The sequence below is a fragment of the Rhinopithecus roxellana genome, chromosome 4, assembly GCF_007565055.1.
Source record: "Rhinopithecus roxellana isolate Shanxi Qingling chromosome 4, ASM756505v1, whole genome shotgun sequence".
Lineage (NCBI taxonomy): Eukaryota > Metazoa > Chordata > Mammalia > Primates > Cercopithecidae > Rhinopithecus > Rhinopithecus roxellana.
In genome coordinates, this window is record NC_044552.1 from 135,870,910 (window position 1) to 135,890,584 (window position 19,675).

Consider the following 19,675-nt stretch of genomic DNA (forward strand, 5'->3'; position numbering starts at 1 on the left):
TTATTTCCAGTTTCATGTTGCAGAATTAACTACTGTGAACATTTGTTGAATTTTTATAATTCTTTCCATTTATATTCATAGAACAGCATGTTTGATATTATCCCAGTTTGGCTTAGACAATAGATATATATACGGGTATAATGCATGTGCATACATGAAAACACATAGTAAAACTGGGATCATGCTAACATGCTGTTACCTGCTTTTTTCATATTACAGTGTACTTAAATATTTTTAATGTCCTTAGATACAATTGTATTTTGAGTGAGTGAAATATTTTAAGTTGCACTATTTCATTTCTGTGAATAAAAAAAATTCTTGAAGTAACCATCCTGATTCTGTCTGCAGGAGGAATGTTTCTTGAACCTAGAGGCTCCTATATCAAGAGTATGTGGTTATGACACACCATTTCCTCACATTTTTGAACCATTCTACATCCCAGACAAATGGAAGTGTTATGATGCCCTTCGAAAAATGATCAACTACTGACCATATAGGTAAGTATGCATTTTGGGAAAGCTATTATGTGCCCCTGACATTAACGTACTATTAACCAAGACACAGCAATCATCAGTGTTTTGTATTTTGGTATAAGGCAACTTTCAGAAGAAAATATGTGCTTTAGAAAAAAATTCAAATTTATAGTAGTATATTTACTTTTTTGTTGTTATTGTTCTGAGATGGAGTCTCACTCTGTCGCCCAGGCTAGACTGCAGTAGTGCTATCTCAGCTCACTGCAACCTCCCCCCTACCCCCGAGTTCAAGTGATTCTTCTGCTTCAGCCTCCTGAGTAGCTGGGATTACAGGCACCTGCCACCATGCCCAGCTAAGTTTTGTGTTTTTATTGGAGGTGGGGTTTCACTATGTTGGCTCGGCTCATTTCAAACTCCTGACCTCAAGTGATCCACCCACTTCAGCCTCCCAAAGTGCTGGGATTACAGGCGTGAGCCACTGCACCTGGCTATATTTACATTTAATAGAAGCATATCTAGCATATGTATATGTGATTTCTTTTTTTTCTTTTTTTCTTTTTTCTTTTTTCTTTTTTTTTGAGACGGACTCGCTCTGTCACCAGGCTGGAGTGCAGTGGCGCAATCTTGGCTCACTGCAACCTCCACCTCCCGGGTTCAAGCGATTGTCCTGCCTCAGTCTCCTGAGTAGCTGGGACTAGAGGTGTGCATCACCATGCCCAGCTAATTTTTTATATTTTTAGTAGAGATAGGGTTTCACCATGTTGGCCAGGATGGTCTTGATCTCTTGATCTTGTGATCTGCCTGCCGTGGCCTCCCGAAGTGCTGGAATTACAGGCTTGAGCCACCGTGCCTGGCCTGTATATGTGATTTCTAAAAAATAGATGCATGCATATGTTAACATTGAATAGTCAATCACTAGACGAAGATGCTCTCTACCATGGTTTAGATTGCAAGTGTACTTTATACCATTGTTTCAACTTCAACCTTCATTTTTGTATATATTTTTTCAACTACTTATACTGTTCATGAATAGGCATACTTTCTGTATTTAAAAATGGCCCCTCAAGCACCATTAATTTACATTCTAGTTATTTACATGATAATTCATGACATTCTGAAATTTGCCTGTATATTATCTGAAAAATGGATTTCTTGAGCAAAAGATCTGTTTATTGCATATAAGGGAAAATTTTACTTCAAAACAAACAAACAAACCCCAAAACCCAGCACCACTACCATTTCCAGAACCTTTTTTAGCAAGTGAATATTTTTTACATAGTGGATAATAAATGGTATTTATTAATTAGATTTTCTAAGTCATGCTTATCAGCCCCTTCAGTGGTGGTATTCTAACAAAATGAATACATTACAGATTATTAAGTTAGTTTTTCAGAGTTTTCATATAGAAGTTACTATCACTGACACACTGATTTTGAAATGTTTCAAATGAGTAGATACTATTAGATCGTTTACATTTTAATATCTAGTTTTTCCAAAAATGATAGTAATATCTTTTGAAGAACTGTGTTTTTTCCCAAAGGAAAATAAACTCTGTATAATAGCACATTCTCTACTTTTTAAAGATCAGAAATGCTAGAATTATTGACTTTTGTGTATGGGTAGTAAATCTAGCTCACAGAAAATCAGAGTGAAATGCCTTTACATTTGTGCGGATAGAGAAGTTAACTCTCCCTCATATGTCACTGTGCTACCATAATCCCTACATTTTCTGTGGTTCTAGTCTAAGACTATTGTTATAGATGGAAGTTAGGACCATTAGCCCACAGATGCCTAGTATTCTGTCAGACATACAGGTGTAGATGCTGTATTTCTGATGTCTTGATGTCTGTGAAAGCAACTGGCATCTACAATAAATCACACTTAGAACTGGTTAGAGGACTCCCTCACTTTTGTTGTCCATGTGGTTCCCTTCCGTGGACCAGCCATAATAAAAAGCCAAGGTAATAATGGTGGCCACATGCCTCATTGCTATTTTTAAAGTAATATTCAGATGTGGTTTTAAATTTAGATTCTGTATTCCTTTTGAAACATAAGAAAAACGTTTAAACCTATGCTGAAAATACGATAAGAGGAAAACAACTCCAATATGCTAAAAGTTAAATATGGTATTAAAGAAAATAGTCATGTATGCAATTGAGAATGTCTATAATTTTTTTTACAGAAAAGCTGGAAGATTATAACTAGATATGGAAATATTTTTTTCTGAATTTTTTTTTATATTTCCTCAGACTTACCTCTTTTTGAAAAGAGAGTTTTTATTAAATGAACCATCATGATATTGGCTGAAAAGTTCTACATTCTATTATTGTATTGTAACACATATGTATTGATGATTTTCATTAAGAGTTTCAGATGAACTTTGAAAATATTCCACTTGGTAATCTTATAAATTCTGTTTAATTACATCTGTAAATATTGTGTGTGTGATAGTATTCAATAAAGTAAAATCAAATTGTCTTTGGGTTGTATGTGTTCTTTTTTTTTCCTTTAGCAAAAAGTTTTTGTTTGAGAGTAATAGCTTATGAGCTTGTTAATTAAATCTGAATTAAAGTACAGTATTCACTATAGAAATGGTGACTTTTCAACTTTATTGTATTTGGTTCAGTTCTTTATGACCTGGATGGTTATATGTTGACAGAACTTCTAGAATGTTTTCCCTCATTCTTCCCTCTTGCCTGAACAAGGTGTCGTAATGACCTCCCCAGTGTGTGGTGGGTGGTGGGGCAGAATTTTTCCTACTGCCTCTTTTCTGTGAGATGGACAGCATAAGCCTGTCCATTACAAAACTGCCAAGTTTTAGCTGTAGCTGTAGTGTTTTGCCATGATGTTGCAAAGCAATTTTTGCCCATGTTCTTTATGTTATTACTTGGATAAAAAGGAAAAACAACATTAGCAGCAACAGATGACTCTGACACGAGGAAACCTCCTTGTTGGGGACATTGTCCAGTCCTCTTGTTTCTTACTCTGCCTCTTCTGCTCTTCACCACATTTTAGACAAGCCTTAGTCTGTCTAAATAACGAATGCTCCAGCAGAACCCCTCACCCCGACACACCTCCCCTCCCATAGTTCCAGAAGGTTTCCTCTCATGGGTTCCAGGAAAAAGGTGTCTACCCCCATAAAGCAAAGAATGAGGGTTGTCATGTTTTCCTTTCTCTAGAAACACTGGAAAAAAGAAAAAACAAACACTTTTCTATGAACTACAATTGTATTTGTCCCTTTAAAACTGTAATTTAACAAGTTGTGTCCTATCTATTTTTACCAGCAATTTGAAGGAGGATACAGAAGGTAACTTTTGTAGATTACCAAAAACTTGGAGGCAAAGTAAAGGCACTTGATCACAGAGTCTGAATAGCTATGGTCTGAAATAATGAACCAAATCATTTGTGAAAATAAAACCCTGTCCTTGGATTAAAAATAGAAAAACTTGTACAGCATAGGAAGGGAAAAGATGTAGTTTGTCAGCAACAAGTTTGGAAAAGATTTAGGGAGTCCAGTTGGCTTACCATACAGAACATTCTGAGTTTAAGATGCCAAAACTCAGTATGGACTTTGGCTTTGGTCTTTGTTCTCCACTAATGGCTCAAAGCATCCTACAGGGAACTCTGCAGTGACACAGTCAGTCCAGCAGAACAGGACATGTACGGTGGTCTGCCACCTTGGCCTACAGTGGGTTGTAGTTAAACATACTGATTTTAGTGGAACTAATTTTTTATGGCTGTTGTATCTTTCTAATGCTATATTTTCTATTCATTTGGTATTTTAAGGATTTTCTCTTAGCTATTTTAATTTTACTTTCTTTAGCTCTATTTTTGAGAAAGCAAGTGTGAGAATAACTGTGAGGATGATCTGTGTACTAAATGCCTGCATTTGAGAGCCTCTTTTCACCTCTAGTTAGCCCTGCAGTCCCTACCAGTAAATACTCCCTTCTCTTCCAATAAACCTTTACAGTTAACACTAAACTCAATCTGTGGCATAAGACATACATACACATTTAATTTATTGCCAAAAATACATTTTTACATGAAAGAAAGAGTCCATATTATGAAAATAAGAAAATAGTGGCAAGAAGGCCCTTGAGAGATTTTAAATGAATGCCAGGTCCAAAATCCTCCACTGCTCCCAGCCTCACATAATAATGTCTGCTTCTTGTGACAATATGGATATATAAACTAATTTGATTTCCATGGTTTAAATTATCTAATTCTTTCAGGAAAAAATATAATAACTGCATTCTATGCAACTGATATGTTAGCCAAGCTAACTAAAAGACCTGTGGACATTTTTAAAAAATGAGGAATAAGATTCAGAAAAGTACCTCAATTCAATACCTTAGGTTTAAATCTCATAATCTAAAAACTCTTGGTCAAAATGTTTAGAAGACCCACTCAGAAGGTCCACATTTGGTTTCATGAAATGCCTTTCTCATCAGCTTGCCTAGACTGGATACATGTGGTTTCTGGCTGCCTAGCATTCTGGCCTCCACCTTCTAGAAACAGAACTGCTGTTTGTTTAGAGAACTCCCTCTCCCCACCACATGTGATTCCGGAGAGGCTGCCAATCCCAACACTGTGCAGTGTTAACCACAGAGATGGCCCTGACCCAGACCCAGCCAGGTACCTCAGAATAGAAAGTGAGGATACCCATGCAGAAACAAAAAGTATTAGACTCAGCCTAATCAATGACACTGCAGTCTAAAAGACTGTGTCTCAGTTTTTCATCTGTTCCAAGTGTACCTGAGGCTACAACTGATAGCTGTAAACCAGCTAGGCACACAGACTATGTTACTTTTAGCAGAAATCTTTGGCTGATAGATGAGGAACATGACCTCAAAAAAGTCACTTTGGAACCTCCAGGGCAACATGAGATTTAGAGATCCTGATGTACTTCAAACCTGGGCCATCAGGTTTGGAAAGCAATAGAAAATGTTCATATATGGACAAAGATTTAGGAACCCTGGCACCTTTTGGAATATACTAATTAGAAATATTTACCAGAAAAATTGGAAATAAAACAGTAACAAGAATGAGGACATTATAACTGGAAGGACTGGAACTGAAAATAGAAACAAGTAAAAAGGTGTATATGTAAATAATTGTCTCAAATACACTTTTATGTGAAGTAATGGCTCCATATTGCAAAAATAAGAAAATAGTGATGGTCATAAATATGACTTAAGTTGACAAAGATTGGAGTAGTAGATTTGCCAAAAGGAGTTCAAAACTTCTAAACTCTTAATCTTTAGGAAAGAAGAGTGTAACTGCATTATTCTGCTGTTAACCTTGAAAGTTTAATAATGGCTTTTAAATGCTTCAAAAAATTAATCACTAATAGAACTAAAAGCAGCATATGTGTCTTCCACATCATTGCACAAATGATCTATACTAAATGTATTAATTCATTCCACAAACATTTAGTGAGTGCCTGTTATGGGCCAGGCACTGGGCTAGATTCTTAGGTGCAAAGTTAACTAAGAAATAGCCCCTGCAACACAAATGAGGAACAGGTAGTGGGGGGACAGCAAAGAAAGAAAAACAGGATAAAGTCAAACACAATTAAGACAAAAATGTAATCAGGTGAATTCCCTAATTAATAAGAAAGAACTTAGATTGGGTTAAGAAACAAAATCCAATTAAAAGCTGTTCACCAGGAAGTCTTGAAATAAATTGACCTAGAAATGTTAAAATTTGAAAATGGACAAGTATGTTAGGCAAAAATGAAAATGAAGAAAACAAATATGGTATAATTCATGTCAGACAAAATAGAAGAAAATATGCATTAGAAATTGACAAAAGCAATATATCGCAGTGAAGGAAAGTATGACAGTTAAATACTTTATGTTACAAATGTGCAGTATTAAAATACAAGTGAAAACTTTACAGTTACAAAAGATATGGAGAGAACAGTTGTAGAACATGACTTTATCACTTTACTTTCAATTTGATAGATGAAGACTAGAGTAAAAGGATATTTTGGTTACATACGTAGTAGAATTGAATCAGTAGGAATATGTTTTAAACTTTTTTGTTTCCACAAACAGAAACTAAATCACCTTTTAAAGTATACATAAGTAGTTAAAACTGCTTATCATGAATAAAGAAAAATAACAGTAAATTTCCCAAGGAAAAGAGAGTATTTTAAAAGCACCATGTTTTCTGACCACATCCTAGATCGATAGTAAATATTCCAAGTACAAGGAAATAAAAAAGTACGCCACTTAGAAACTGTGGAGCCAAGAAGGAAATGTAAAAGCAATGACAAAATATTTAGAATATGAGATCGCTGATGTGCTTCAGCTGAGATTCTACTCAGTGGTAAATTCATAGACATTAAATATTTTAGAGTAGAAAACTGAAGATGTAAGAATGAGAGAACAAAGAAGGAAAAAGTGCAATAATTAAAAATTAAAAATAAAAGTAGTAAAATTAAAAATAAAAGTAGTAAGTTCCAAATGAGAAAAAACTAAAATTGAAGTTATTTTTTAAATAAAAATCGTGGATTTTTTTTCCATTTTACTGTATATGTCTGTATCCTATGAAGGTTAAGCTATGTTTTTATGTAATCATGGTATCTGCAAATAAAGACCATATATGGTTGTGTTTGCATTGGTTAATACTGCCAAGCTACTTTCTTTGAGGGAGAAGAAATAATTTTGCAAAACCTGTTGGCCCATGGTGTTGATAAACAAAAGTCTTCATTATTAGAATATTTTATTCCACCATTTGTATAAAATAATTATCAGGGTCTTGATTTGCTAAAAGTCCTTTTGTTTCTTGCTGAGCCCTATTTGGCTATTGTAAGTATTTTCTTTACCATGAACCCTCATAAGATTCAGTGGCTATAAAGAATTAGAATAATTATTTCAAAAATGTTTTCTTGATCATTTGGAACATTTATCTACTTATTTATCATGGGTTTTTTTTTTTTTTCAGGTTAAATTTCATTTATTTTTTTTTAATTTTTTATTTTTTTATTATACTTTAAGTTCTAGGGTACATGTGCATAACGTGCAGGTTTGTTACATATGTATACTTATGCCATGTTGGTGTGCTGCACCCATCAACTCGTCAGCACCCCTCAATTCATCATTTATATCATGTATAACTCCCCAATGCAATCCCTCCCTCCTCCCCCCTCCCCATGATAGGCCCCAGTGTGTGATGTTCCCCTTCCCGAGTCCAAGTGATCTCATTGTTCAGTTCCCACCTATGAGTGAGAACATGCGGTGTTTGGTTTTCTGTTCTTGTGATAGTTTGCTAAGAATGATGGTTTCCAGCTTCATCCATGTCCCTACAAAGGACGCAAACTCATCCTTTTTTATGGCTGCATAGTATTCCATGGTGTATATGTGCCACATTTTCTTAATCCAGTCTGTCACAGATGGACATTTGGGTTGATTCCAAGTCTTTGCTATTGTGAATAGTGCCACAATAAACATACGTGTGCATGTGTCTTTATAGCAGCATGATTTATAACCCTTTGGGTATATACCCAGTAATGGGATGGCTGGGTCATATGGTACATCTAGTTCTAGATCCTTGAGGTCCTTTACATCCCTTGTAAGCTGGATTCCTAGGTATTTTATTCTCTTTGAAGCAATTGTGAATGGAAGTTCATTCCTGATTTGGCTCTCTGCTTGTCTGTTACTGGTGTATAAGAATGCTTGTGATTTTTGCACATTAATTTTGTATCCTGAGACTTTGCTGAAGTTGCTTATCAGCTTCAGGAGATTTTGGGCTGAGACGATGGGGTTTTCTAAATATACAATCATGTCATCTGCAAACAGGGACAATTTGACTTCTTCTTTTCCTAACTGGATACCCTTGATTTCTTTCTCTTGCCTGATTGCCCTAGCCAGAACTTCCAAGACTATGTTGAATAGGAGTGGTGAGAGAGGGCATCCCTGTATTGTGCCACTTTTCAAAGGGAATTTTTCCAGTTTTTGCCCATTCAGAATGATATGAGCTGTGGGTTTGTCATAAATAGCTCTTATTATTTTGAGGTACGTTCCATCAATACCGAATTTATTGAGCGTTTTTAGCATGAAGGGCTGTTGAATTTTGTCAAAAGCCTTTTCTGCATCTATTGAGATAATCATGTGGTTCTTGTCTTTGGTTCTGTTTATATGCTGGATTACATTTATTGATTTGCGAATGTTGAACCAGCCTTGCATCCCAGGGATGAAGCCCACTTGATCATGGTAGATAAGCTTTTTGATGTGCTGCTGAATCCGGTTTGCCAGTATTTTATTGAGAATTTTTGCATCGATGTTCATGAGGGATATTGGTCTAAAATTCTCTTTTTTTGTTGTGTCTCGGCCAGGCTTTGGTATCAGGGTGATGTTGGCCTCATAAAATGAGTTAGGGAGGATTCCCTCTTTTTCAATTGATTGGAATAGTTTCAGAAGGAATGGTACCAGCTCCTCCTTGTACCTCTGGTAGAATTCAGCTGTGAATCCATCTGGTCCTGGACTCTTTTTGGTGGGTAGGCTATTAATTGTTACCTCACTTTCAGAGCCTGCTATTGGTCTATTCAGGGATTCCACTTCTTCCTGGTTTAGTCTTGGAAGAGTGTAAGTGTCCAGGAAATTATCCATTTCTTCTAGATTTTCTAGTTGATTTGCGTAGAGTCGTTTATAGTATTCTCTGATGGTAGTTTGTATTTCTGTGGGGTCAGTGGTGATATCCCCTTTATCATTTTTTATTGTGTCTATTTGATTCCTCTCTCTTTTCTTCTTTATTAGTCTTGCTAGCGGTCTGTCAATTTTGTTGATCTTTCCAAAAAACCAACTCCTGGATTCATTGATTTTTTGGAGGGTTTTTTGTGTCTCTATCTCCTTCAGTTCTGCTCTGATCTTAGTTATTTCTTGCCTTCTGCTAGCTTTTGAATGTGTTTGCTCTTGCCTCTCTAGTTCTTTTAATTGTGATGTTAGAGTGTCAATTTTAGATCTTTCCTGCTTTCTCTTGTGGGCATTTAGTGCTATAAATTTCCCTCTACACACTGCTTTAAATGCGTCCCAGAGATTCTGATATGTTGTATCTTTGTTCTCATTGGTTTCAAAGAACATCTTTATTTCTGCTTTCATTTCGTTATGTACCCAGTAGTCATTCAGGAGCAGGTTGTTCAGTTTCCATGTTGTTGAGCGGTTTTGATTGAGTTTCTTAGTCCTGAGTTCTAGTTTGATTGCACTGTGGTCTGAGAGACAGTTTGTTATAATTTCTGTTCTTTTACATTTGCTGAGGAGTGCTTTACTTCCAATTATGTGGTCAATTTTGGAATAAGTGCGATGTGGTGCTGAGAAGAATGTATATTCTGTTGATTTGGGGTGGAGAGTTCTGTAGATGTCTATTAGGTCCGCTTGGTGCAGAGCTGAGTTCAATTCCTGGATATCCTTGTTAACTTTCTGTCTCGTTGATCTGTCTAATGTTGACAGTGGAGTGTTGAGGTCTCCCATTATTATTGTGTGGGAGTCTAAGTCTCTTTGTAAGTCTCTAAGGACTTGCTTTATGAATCTGGGTGCTCCTGTATTGGGTGCATATATATTTAGGAGAGTTAGCTCCTCCTGTTGAATTGATCCCTTTACCATTATGTAATGGCCTTCTTTGTCTCTTTTGATCTTTGATGGTTTAAAGTCTGTTTTATCAGAGACTAGGATTGCAACCCCTGCTTTTTTTTGTTCTCCATTTGCTTGGTAGATCTTCCTCCATCCCTTTATTTTGAGCCTATGTATGTCTCTGCATGTAAGATGGGTCTCCTGAATACAGCAGACTGATGGGTCTTGACTCTTTATCCAGTTTGCCAGTCTGTGTCTTTTAATTGGAGCATTTAGTCCATTTACATTTAAGGTTAATATTGTTATGTGTGAACTTGATCCTGTCATTATGATATTAACTGGTTATTTTGCTCGTTAGTTGATGCAGTTTCTTCCTAGCCTCGATGGTCTTTACATTTTGGCATGTTTTTGCAATGGCTGGTACCAGTTGTTCCTTTCCATGTTTAGGGCTTCCTTCAGGGTCTCTTGTAAGGCAGGCCTGGTGGTGACAAAATCTCTAAGCATTTGCTTATCGGTAAAAGATTTTATTTCTCCTTCACTTATGAAACTTAGTTTGGCTGGATATGAAATTCTGGGTTGAAAATTCTTTTCTTTAAGAACGTTGAATATTGGCCCCCACTCTCTTCTGGCTTGTAGAGTTTCTGCCGAGAGATCTGCTGTTAGTCTGATGGGCTTCCCTTTGTGGGTAACCCGACCTTTCTCTCTGGCTGCCCTTAAGATTTTTTCCTTCATTTCAACTTTGGTGAATCTGGCAATTATGTGTCTTGGAGTTGCTCTTCTGGAGGAGTATCTTTGTGGCGTTCTCTGTATTTCCTGAATTTGAATGTTGTCCTGCCCTACTAGGTTGGGGAAGTTCTCCTGGATGATATCCTGAAGAGTGTTTTCCAACTTGGTTCCATTTTCCCCCTCACTTTCAGGCACCCCAATCAGACGTAGATTTCGTCTTTTTACATAATCCCATACTTCTTGCAGGCTTTCTTCATTTCTTTTTCTTCTTTTTTCTTTTGGTTTCTCTTCTCACTTCATTTCATTTATTTGATCCTCAATCACTGATACTCTTTCTTCCAGTTGATCGAGTCGGTTACTGAAGCTTGTGCATTTGTCACGTATTTCTCGTGTCATGGTTTTCATCTCTGTCATTTCGTTTATGATCTTCTCTGCATTAATTAGTCTAGCTGTCAATTCTTCCACTCTTTTTTCAATATTTTTAGTTTCTTTGCGCTGGGTACGTAATTCCTCCTTTAGCTCTGAGAAGTTTGATGGACTGAAGCCTTCTTCTCTCATCTCTTCAAAGTCGTTCTCTGACCAGCTTTGATCCGTTGCTGGCGATGGGCTGCGCTCCTTTGCAGGGGGAGATGCGCTCTTATTTTTTGAATTTCCAGCTTTTCTGCCCTGCTTCTTCCCCATCTTTGTGGTTTTATCTGTCTCTGGTCTTTGATGATGGTGACGTACTGATGGGGTTTTGGTATAGGTGTCCTTCCTGTTTGATAGTTTTCCTTCTGACAGTCAGAAGGACTGTCTGTTGGTCTGTTGGAGATTGCTTGAGGTCCACTCCAGACCCTGTTTGCCTGGGTGTGAGCAGCAGAGGTTGCAGAAGATAGAATAGTGCTGAACAGCGAGTGTACCTGTCTGATTCTTCCTTTGGAAGCTTCCTCTCAGAGGTGTACTCCACCCTGTGAGGTGTGGGGTGTCAGACTGCCCCTAGTGGGGGATGTCTCCCAGTTAGGCTACTCAGGGGTCAGCGACCCACCTGAGCAGGCAGTCTGTCCTTTCTCAGATCTTAACCTCCGCGTTGGGAGATCCACGGCTCTCCCCAAAGCTGTCAGAGTCGTTCGCGTCTGCACCGGCTCCCGCTATTTCCCCTGTTGGTCTTCAGCTGTGCGCTGTCCCCAGAGGTGGAAACTACAGAGACAGGCAGGCTTCCTTGAGCTGCTGTGAGCTCCACCCAGTTCGAGCTTCCCAGGGGCTTTGTTTACCTACTTAAGCTTCAGCAATGGCGGGCGCCCCTCCCCCAGCCTCACTGCTGCCTTGCGGATAGATCGCGGCAGACTGCTGTATTAGCAGTGAGGGAGGCTCCGTGGGCGTGGGACCCTCCCGGCCAGGTGTGGGATATATTCTCCTGGTGTGCCTGTATGCTTACAGCGCAGTATTGGGGTGGGAGTTACCCGATTTTCCAGGTGTTGTGTGTCTCAGTTCCCGTGGCTAGGAAAACGGATCCCCTTCCCCCTTGGGCTTCCAGGTGAGGCGATGCCTCGCCGCGCTTCAGCTCTCGCTGGTCAGGCTGCAGCAGCTGACCAGCACCGATTGTCCGGCACTCCCTAGTGAGATGACCCCAGTACCTCAGTTGAAAATGCAGAAATCATCGGTCTTCTGTGTCGCTCGCGCTGGGAGTTGGAGACTGGAGCTGTTCCTATTCGGCCATCTTGCTCCGCCCCCGGGTTTTTGTTGTGTTTGTTTACTTGTTTATTTTTGCCTTCCATCCTCAATGTTTTATTGGTTCCAGGACAAGTCCATTTTGTTTATAACAAATTCCACAGAACCTAGAGTAATGCTTGGTCTGCAGAAGGCTCTTAATGTGTTGCTGAATGAACAGAAGAATGGAAGGAAGGCTTATCCCTGAGTTATACTTTGTATCTGAAAAACACTTTGTTAGAGCCCTCTTTGGTTAGTGTGCACATTTAAAATGATATTATGTATCATTTAACCTTGTATACTAGTTCTTATTTATTACATCAGACTCATGGGGCTGTACTTCATTTCCTAAAGAATTCCAGAAACAGAAACAGTCCTTCATGTAGGGCTAAATTCCAAGGATCCCCAATAGATAAGCTTTGTTTCTCTATTTTTAGGCCTCTAGTCTTCAGATTGATTTCAAAACCATCTCTTTGTTAAGTAGCTCTGTGACAATATTGTGCACTAAGGTGTCTATGTGTGTATATATAGACAAAGTAGAATACTCATTCAAAACTCCATTTAAGGGTGATAGGGCAACTTTTCTTCATTTCCTTCATCTTTTCTGTTCTTGTAGTTACAAATGTAGAGTTGGCCTGGGTCCAAGTTAATTCTTCCCATGGCCCTGTCTGTGTTGTCCTCTTTTTTTAGTGGTTAAAGTCTGCAGACTTGAGACTGGGCAGTCGTAGGACACCATCTCCATGGCCACTGTGACTGGTGAAGGAATAGGTGACCAAAATTGGGCCAATCAGAGCCCTTCTTAAAGATTTTTCATATCAATAGATCTGGAATTTTATTGTTGTTGTTATTGAGACAGGGTGTCACTCTCTCACCCACTGGAGCGCAGTGGCACGATCTCTGCTCACTTCAGCCTTGACTTCCTGGGCTCAAGCAATTCTCCCACCTCAGCCTCCTGAGTAACTGGGACTGCAAATGTGTGCTACCACACCCAGCTAATTTTTTCTTTTCTTTTCTTTTCTTTTCTTTTCTTTTCTTTTCTTTTCTTTTTTTTTTTTTTGGAAATAGGGTTTGGCCATGTTGCCCAGGCTGGTCTCAAACTCCTGGGCTCAAGCCATCTGCCTGTCTCTGCCTCCCAAAGTGCTGGGTCTATAGGTGTGAGCCACTGCACTCAGCTGAAAGTTGTTATTTTGTAGGAATTTATGGCCACTTTCTCTACAGAGGTGGTCATCTTTAACTGAAAAAGGGTGAAACCACTATATTGAGGAATGCTACAGTGCAATATGGAGTCAATCTTGCCAGGTCCCTGCCTCTAGAGAGTCAGTCAACCCCCAGACTAGCTCCATTTCTGCCACATGCATCCTGAAGTGTTCCATTCTTCCTCTTATTCTGTGAGGAATTAACCCAAGGTCCTTCCAAAGAACCACCATTTTCTGTGATCAAGTTGGGTTTCTATTGCTTGCAACCAAAAGCATTCTAATTCAACCATTCTAATAGTTTGCAGTATATTTGAAAGAGGAAAATCTACATGTTTTAATAAAGTATACTTTGGGAAAACGCTCCACCTTTGGGATTCGTTTATATATTGTGCTCAATTTTAAAAAATATATGACATATATTTCATATATATGACATTAGCCACAGACCCTATGTTAATGTCAAGTGTTTTAACCACAAAATAAGTGAATGCAGACTTTCAGCCTGAAAGGTGAATGCTGGCAGCCTTCCTTTAGGTCAGAAAACTGAGCAGTTCCACATCAGCTGTCCTTTAGAAACCATACTCCATGGAAGTTTATTTTGTTTTTAATTTTTATAAATTTATGGGGTTCAAGTATAATTTTGTTAGCTTGCATAGTCTTCAAGTCAAGACTTTAGGGTCTCCATCACCCAGATAACATACATTGTACCCATTAAGTGATTTCTCATCATTCATTGTCTCCCAACTCCCTCACTTCTCTGAGTCTCCATTCTCTATTATTCCACTCTGTATGTCCATGTGTACACATTTTTTAGCACCTACTTATGAGTGAGAGCATGTGATATTTGATTTTCTGTGTCTGGCTTGTTTTACTTAAGATAATGACCTCCAGTTCCATCTATGTTCCTGAAAAAAAATCAGATTTTACTCTTTTTAATTACTAGATAGTGTTTCATTGTGCATATAATCACCATCTTTTCTTTATCCAATCATTCGTTGGTTGACTCTATATGTTCGCTATTGTGAATAGTGCTGTGATAAACATATGAGTGCAGGTATCCTTTTGATACACTGATTTCTTTTCATTTGGGTAGATATCCAGTAGTGCCGTCACTGGATTGAATGGTAGTTGTGTTTTTAATTCTTTGAGAAATTTCCATGTTTTCCTTAGAGATTGTACTAATTTACATTCCCTTCAACATGTATAGGATTCTTTTTTCTCTTCATTCTCACTAAAATCTTTTTGTGTGTGTGGATTTTTTTTTTGTCTTTTAATAATAGTCGTTCTGTGACCAGGCACAGTGGCTCACGCCTGCAATCCTAGCACTTTGGGAGGCTGAGGCGGGTGGATCACAAGGTCAAGAGATCGAGACCATCCTGGCCAACATGGTGAAGTCCCATCTGTACTAAAAATACAAAAAGTAGCTGGGCGTGGTGGCGCATGCCTGTGGTCCCAGCTACTTGGGAGGCTGAGGCAGGAGAATCGCTTGAACCCAGGAGGCGGAGGTTGCAGTGAGCCGAGATCGCACTACTGCACTCCAGCCTGGGTGACAGAGCAAGACTCCGTCTCAAACAAAATAAAAAGTAAAATAATAATAGCTATTCTGACTAAGGTATGATGATATCTCATTTTAATATGCATTTCTATGATGATTAGTGATGTTGAGAATTTTCATACACCTGTTGGGAATTTGTATGTCTTCTTTTGAGAAATGTCTATTCATATTTTTTGCTCATTTTTATTGAGATTATTTTATTTTGTATTTGTTGAATTGAGTTTCTTGTAGATTCTGGATATTAGTCTTTTGTTGGATGAATAGTTTCCAAAAATGTTCTCTCATTATGCAGGTTTTCTATTCACCCTATACTGTGCAGAAGTTTTTTAGTTTAATTTAGTTTAATCATATCCCATTTGTCTTTGTTTTTTTTTTTTTTTTTTTTAGACGGAGTCTCACTCTGTCACCCAGGTTGGAGTGCAAAGGGGCAATCTCGGCTCACTACAACTTCTGTCTCCTGGGTTCAAAAAATTCTCCTGCCTCAGCCTCCCAAGTAACTGGGATTACAGGTACATGCCATCACGCCCAGCTGATTTTTTTGTATTTTAGTAGGGACAGGGTTTCACTGTATTGCCCAGACTAGTCTTGAACTCCTAAGTTCAGGCAGTCCACCCACGTCGGCCTCCCAAAGTGCTCGGATTACAGGCGCTTGCCACCTCGCCTGGCCCTATTCATTTGTTGTTATTGCTTACACTTTTGAGGTCTTAGTCATAAATAATTTGCCTAGACCACGGTGCAGAAGAGTTTTCCCTAGGTTTTCTTCTAGTATTTTTATAGTTTCAGGTTTTACTTTTATGTTTTTAATTCATCTTGAGTTGATTTTTGTATACAGTGATAGGAGTTCAGTTCCATTCTTTTGCATATAGTGAATCTATTTTCCCAACACCATTAATGGAAAAGGGTGTCCTTTCCCTAGTGTATGTTTTTATTGGCTTTGTCAAAAATCAGTTAACTGTAAATATGTGATCTTATGTCTGTGTTATATATTCTGTTCCATTAATCTATGTGTCTGGCTTTATACCAGGACTTTGCTGTTTTGATTACTATAGCCTTATAGTATAATTTGAAATCAGGCAATGGGATGCCTCCAGCTTTGTTCTTGTACGTAGGACTGCTTTGGTTATTTGGACTCTTTTTTGTTCCATATGAGTTTTAGAATTGTTTTTTTGTTTGTTTGTTTGTTTGTTTGAGACGGAGTCTCACTCTGTCGCCCAGGCTGGAGTGCAGTGGCACGATCTCGGCTCACTGCAAGCTCCACCTCCCGGGTTCATGCCATTCTCCTGTCTCAGCCTCCCGGAGTAGCTGGGACTACAGACGCCCACCACCTCGCCCGGCTAGTTTTTTTGTATTTTTTTAGTAGAGATGGGGTTTCACCGTGTTAGCCAGGATGGTCTCGATCTCCTGACCTCGTGATCCGCCCGTCTCGGCCTCCCAAAGTGCTGGGATTACAGGCTTGAGCCACCGCGCCCGGCCTAGAATTGTTTTTTCTAATTCTGTGAAAAATGATGTTGGTATCTTGATAGGGATTTCATTGAATCTGTAGATTGTTTTGAGCAGTATGGTTATGTTAATGATATTAATTATTCCAATTCATGGGATGTTTTTGCATTTGTTTGTGTCATCTACAATTAGGCAGGCAGATCAACTGAGGTTGGGAGTTCAAGACTAGCCTGGCCAACATAGTGAAACCCCGTCTCTACTAAAAATACAAAAATTAATTGGGCATGGTGGTACACACCTGTAATCCCAGCTACTTGTGAAGCTGAGGTGGGAGAATCACTTGATCCCGGGAGGCAGAGGTTGCAGTGAGCCGAGATCATGCCACTGCACTCCAGCCTGGGTGACAGAGTGAGACTCTGTCTCAAAAAGAAAGAAAGAGAGAGGGACGGGGTGGGAGGGAGGGAGGGAGGGAGGGAGGGAGGAAGATACTTTGTATAAATTTGCCATATTTATGCTCCTTCTATTAAAGCATGTTTACTTGCACTGTGATTTTATCTTTTAAGCGAAATATTTCAAACAGGTAGAGAACAGTATAGTAAATGTCTATGTACCCTCCCTCCTAGCATAAAAATTTTAAAGTTCAATTCATTTTTTCCTAGTTTTCCCTAACTCAGAGGGTAATTTAGACCCTATATTAACAGTAACAAATAGCATTTTTTAAAAAAAATCTGTCCCAAAGGCTAGACAGCCCACAAGGGTTTCCCTCATTATTTTGGGAAATTGTGTGAGGGTTGCTTTCAAACACAAGGAATTTGCACAACCACATGGAGTACATGGTTCTCTCTGGCTCTGGCTCCATCTCCCAGCAGAAATGTCTGCTGCCAGTAGCTGTGGAAGGCACCTAAGGGCTGCTACTGCCACAGGTGCCACCTGCAACTGACACTAATGAAGCTATACTTCATTGGGTCCTTGGAGTGGTGACAGTGCTCTTGTTCTCCCTGGAGGTAGAAAAAGCCTTCTCCTCTTCTTGGGATACAGGGATCCCAAATTAGTGTGGCTGGTGATCACAACATCTCATCAATATTTGGTGAAACAGGCCTCACAGCTGTTCATCAGACAAGTGAATTAACTGACCAATTGTTGTATTTAGAACCTTTGTCCCTCTCCAGGACTCAAGCATTATCTGGGTCCCAACTCACTTTTCCTAGAGAATGGGCTTCTCGGAGGGGCTGCTTTGTTTCTCAGTACACATACACCATTGGCCAACTTGTCTGTCAATCCTACAGGCCAGTCTAGATTCTAGAGCAAACATACTTTAAGTCCCAGCTTGGCTTACTCTTCTAAGGGAAGAACTCATGTCCATCAGATTTATTCAATGTTATTTTCTGAACAATAAAAATATTCAAATAGATTATAGGAACATTGCCTAGGATAATGTGGTATAGCTGTGGTTTGTGATTTATGGTATATCCATATGATTAAGTACAGTGTACAATTTTCAAATGATGATTATGAAAATTATGTGGCAAGATAGTAATATGGTCATTACATACTTTTAAGTAGAAAAATCAGGATTCAAAATTATGTGCATATTATGATTAAAACTAGTATTACTTGTGATTACAACTATTATTATGATTTGATTTACAAACAAATAATTAGAGAACATAGCCATGTTAGGGGGAGGATCATAAGTTATATCATAATGAAAGAATTTATTTTTCAGAATATTTAAACAAAGTAATAAAATATTTACTATGTACTAAAAATTGTTATCAAATATTAGGTATTGCATAATCTTTCTGTTTTGTAAAACACTGTCCGAGCACCAGTACTAAAGGATCTTTTATACAGCTGATTACAGCAAGAACCTGGAATCAGTAAAATATGGTATTTTTTCTTTGTCTCAAACTTTCTCTCTCACCCCCAGCTCCGTCTGCCTCTGCTTCTTCCTGTCCTTTTCCCTCTCTCTCTCTCTCTCTCTCTCTCTCTCTCTCTCTCTCTCTCACACACACACACACACACACGATTTGTTAAACTCAGAAGGGAAGATTAAAGACAAATAATTCACCTATAATAATATACTAGTGTTTGTTTAAAGTTTGACTTTTTAAATTAAGCTTTAAAAGTTTATTATTTAGGGTCATAGCAGAAAAAAAGATGTATATTCAAAGGTTTGTCATTGAATACAGTTTAATAATGGGACTCTTTGCAAAGGTATGGGCGGATTAAGGGAACTGGGAAGGAAGAGTGAGGCACCCAGGAACTGGCAACTCTGGGAAGTCATTACCATCCCTTTCCTGAAGGAGCAAAGAGGAGGGAATTGTCCTGGAACCTAGTGAGAGCTACAGCCTTGGGAGAGGAGCTGCCCGACAAGAGATACAGCCATAAAGGAAAAAGCACAGCTGTGGAAACAGAATGGAGAGAGGAGTATGTATCCTGGTCTCTCCCCCTGCCTTCTGATTGCCCGCCAGTGCTTCCCACTGGCCAAACCTGATTGCAAGGTGGAGGCCAACGGAGCCTGGTGACGCAGTCCGTGGAAGTCAGCCTCTTGACATAGAGAAGGGGAAGAAGGGTGGAGAATGAATTTGGAGGGGCAAATGGAGAATAACCAGTACACAGCACCCAGCTTTTCCATATCATAGGAGACAGGTAAATATCTGTTTAACTACATACAAAACTTCGACCTTGAAGCTGCTGAAAAGTGCAGATTACTTTTAATTGTGCTACATTTTCCTGGGCAGGGCTGGAGTTTGGATGGCTGTGTACTCTGCTGATGGAAATTTATGGCTGTGTCCATACACTGTACTTTATTTGCAACGATGATCTGAAAGTCTTCAGTTTTCTACGCAATCCTGGACTGGTCATGTCTCAGCCTGTGACCCAGCTGTTGTTGCGCTGGAGCTCTTTCATCCTGTTGGCCAACTTATATCTCCTGTGTCCTGTATCCAAGCTTTTTTCTTCTCGCACTTTATTGGAGCACACAAATAGATTCCTTAGAAAGTCTTCATAAGAAGCTAATTTTCT

At 38.8% G+C, this 19,675-nt stretch overlaps 1 protein-coding gene across 4 annotated transcripts in view; it reads left to right on the forward strand.

The window, feature by feature from the left end:
- Positions 1-19,675, forward strand: part of BCKDHB (branched chain keto acid dehydrogenase E1 subunit beta) — a 289,273-nt gene that overhangs the window by 247,941 nt on the left and 21,657 nt on the right. For 2 of the 4 annotated variants that reach the window (XM_010388534.2, XM_010388537.2), the window contains 2 exons: positions 349-497; positions 2,656-2,951. In XM_010388534.2, the coding sequence (XP_010386836.1) occupies positions 349-489 (141 nt within the window). In that variant the 3' untranslated portion in view covers positions 490-497; positions 2,656-2,951. Of the gene's footprint in view, positions 1-348; positions 498-2,655; positions 2,952-19,675 lie in introns of those variants that run through there. The other 2 variants (XM_010388535.2, XM_010388536.2) reach the window with 2 other exon arrangements.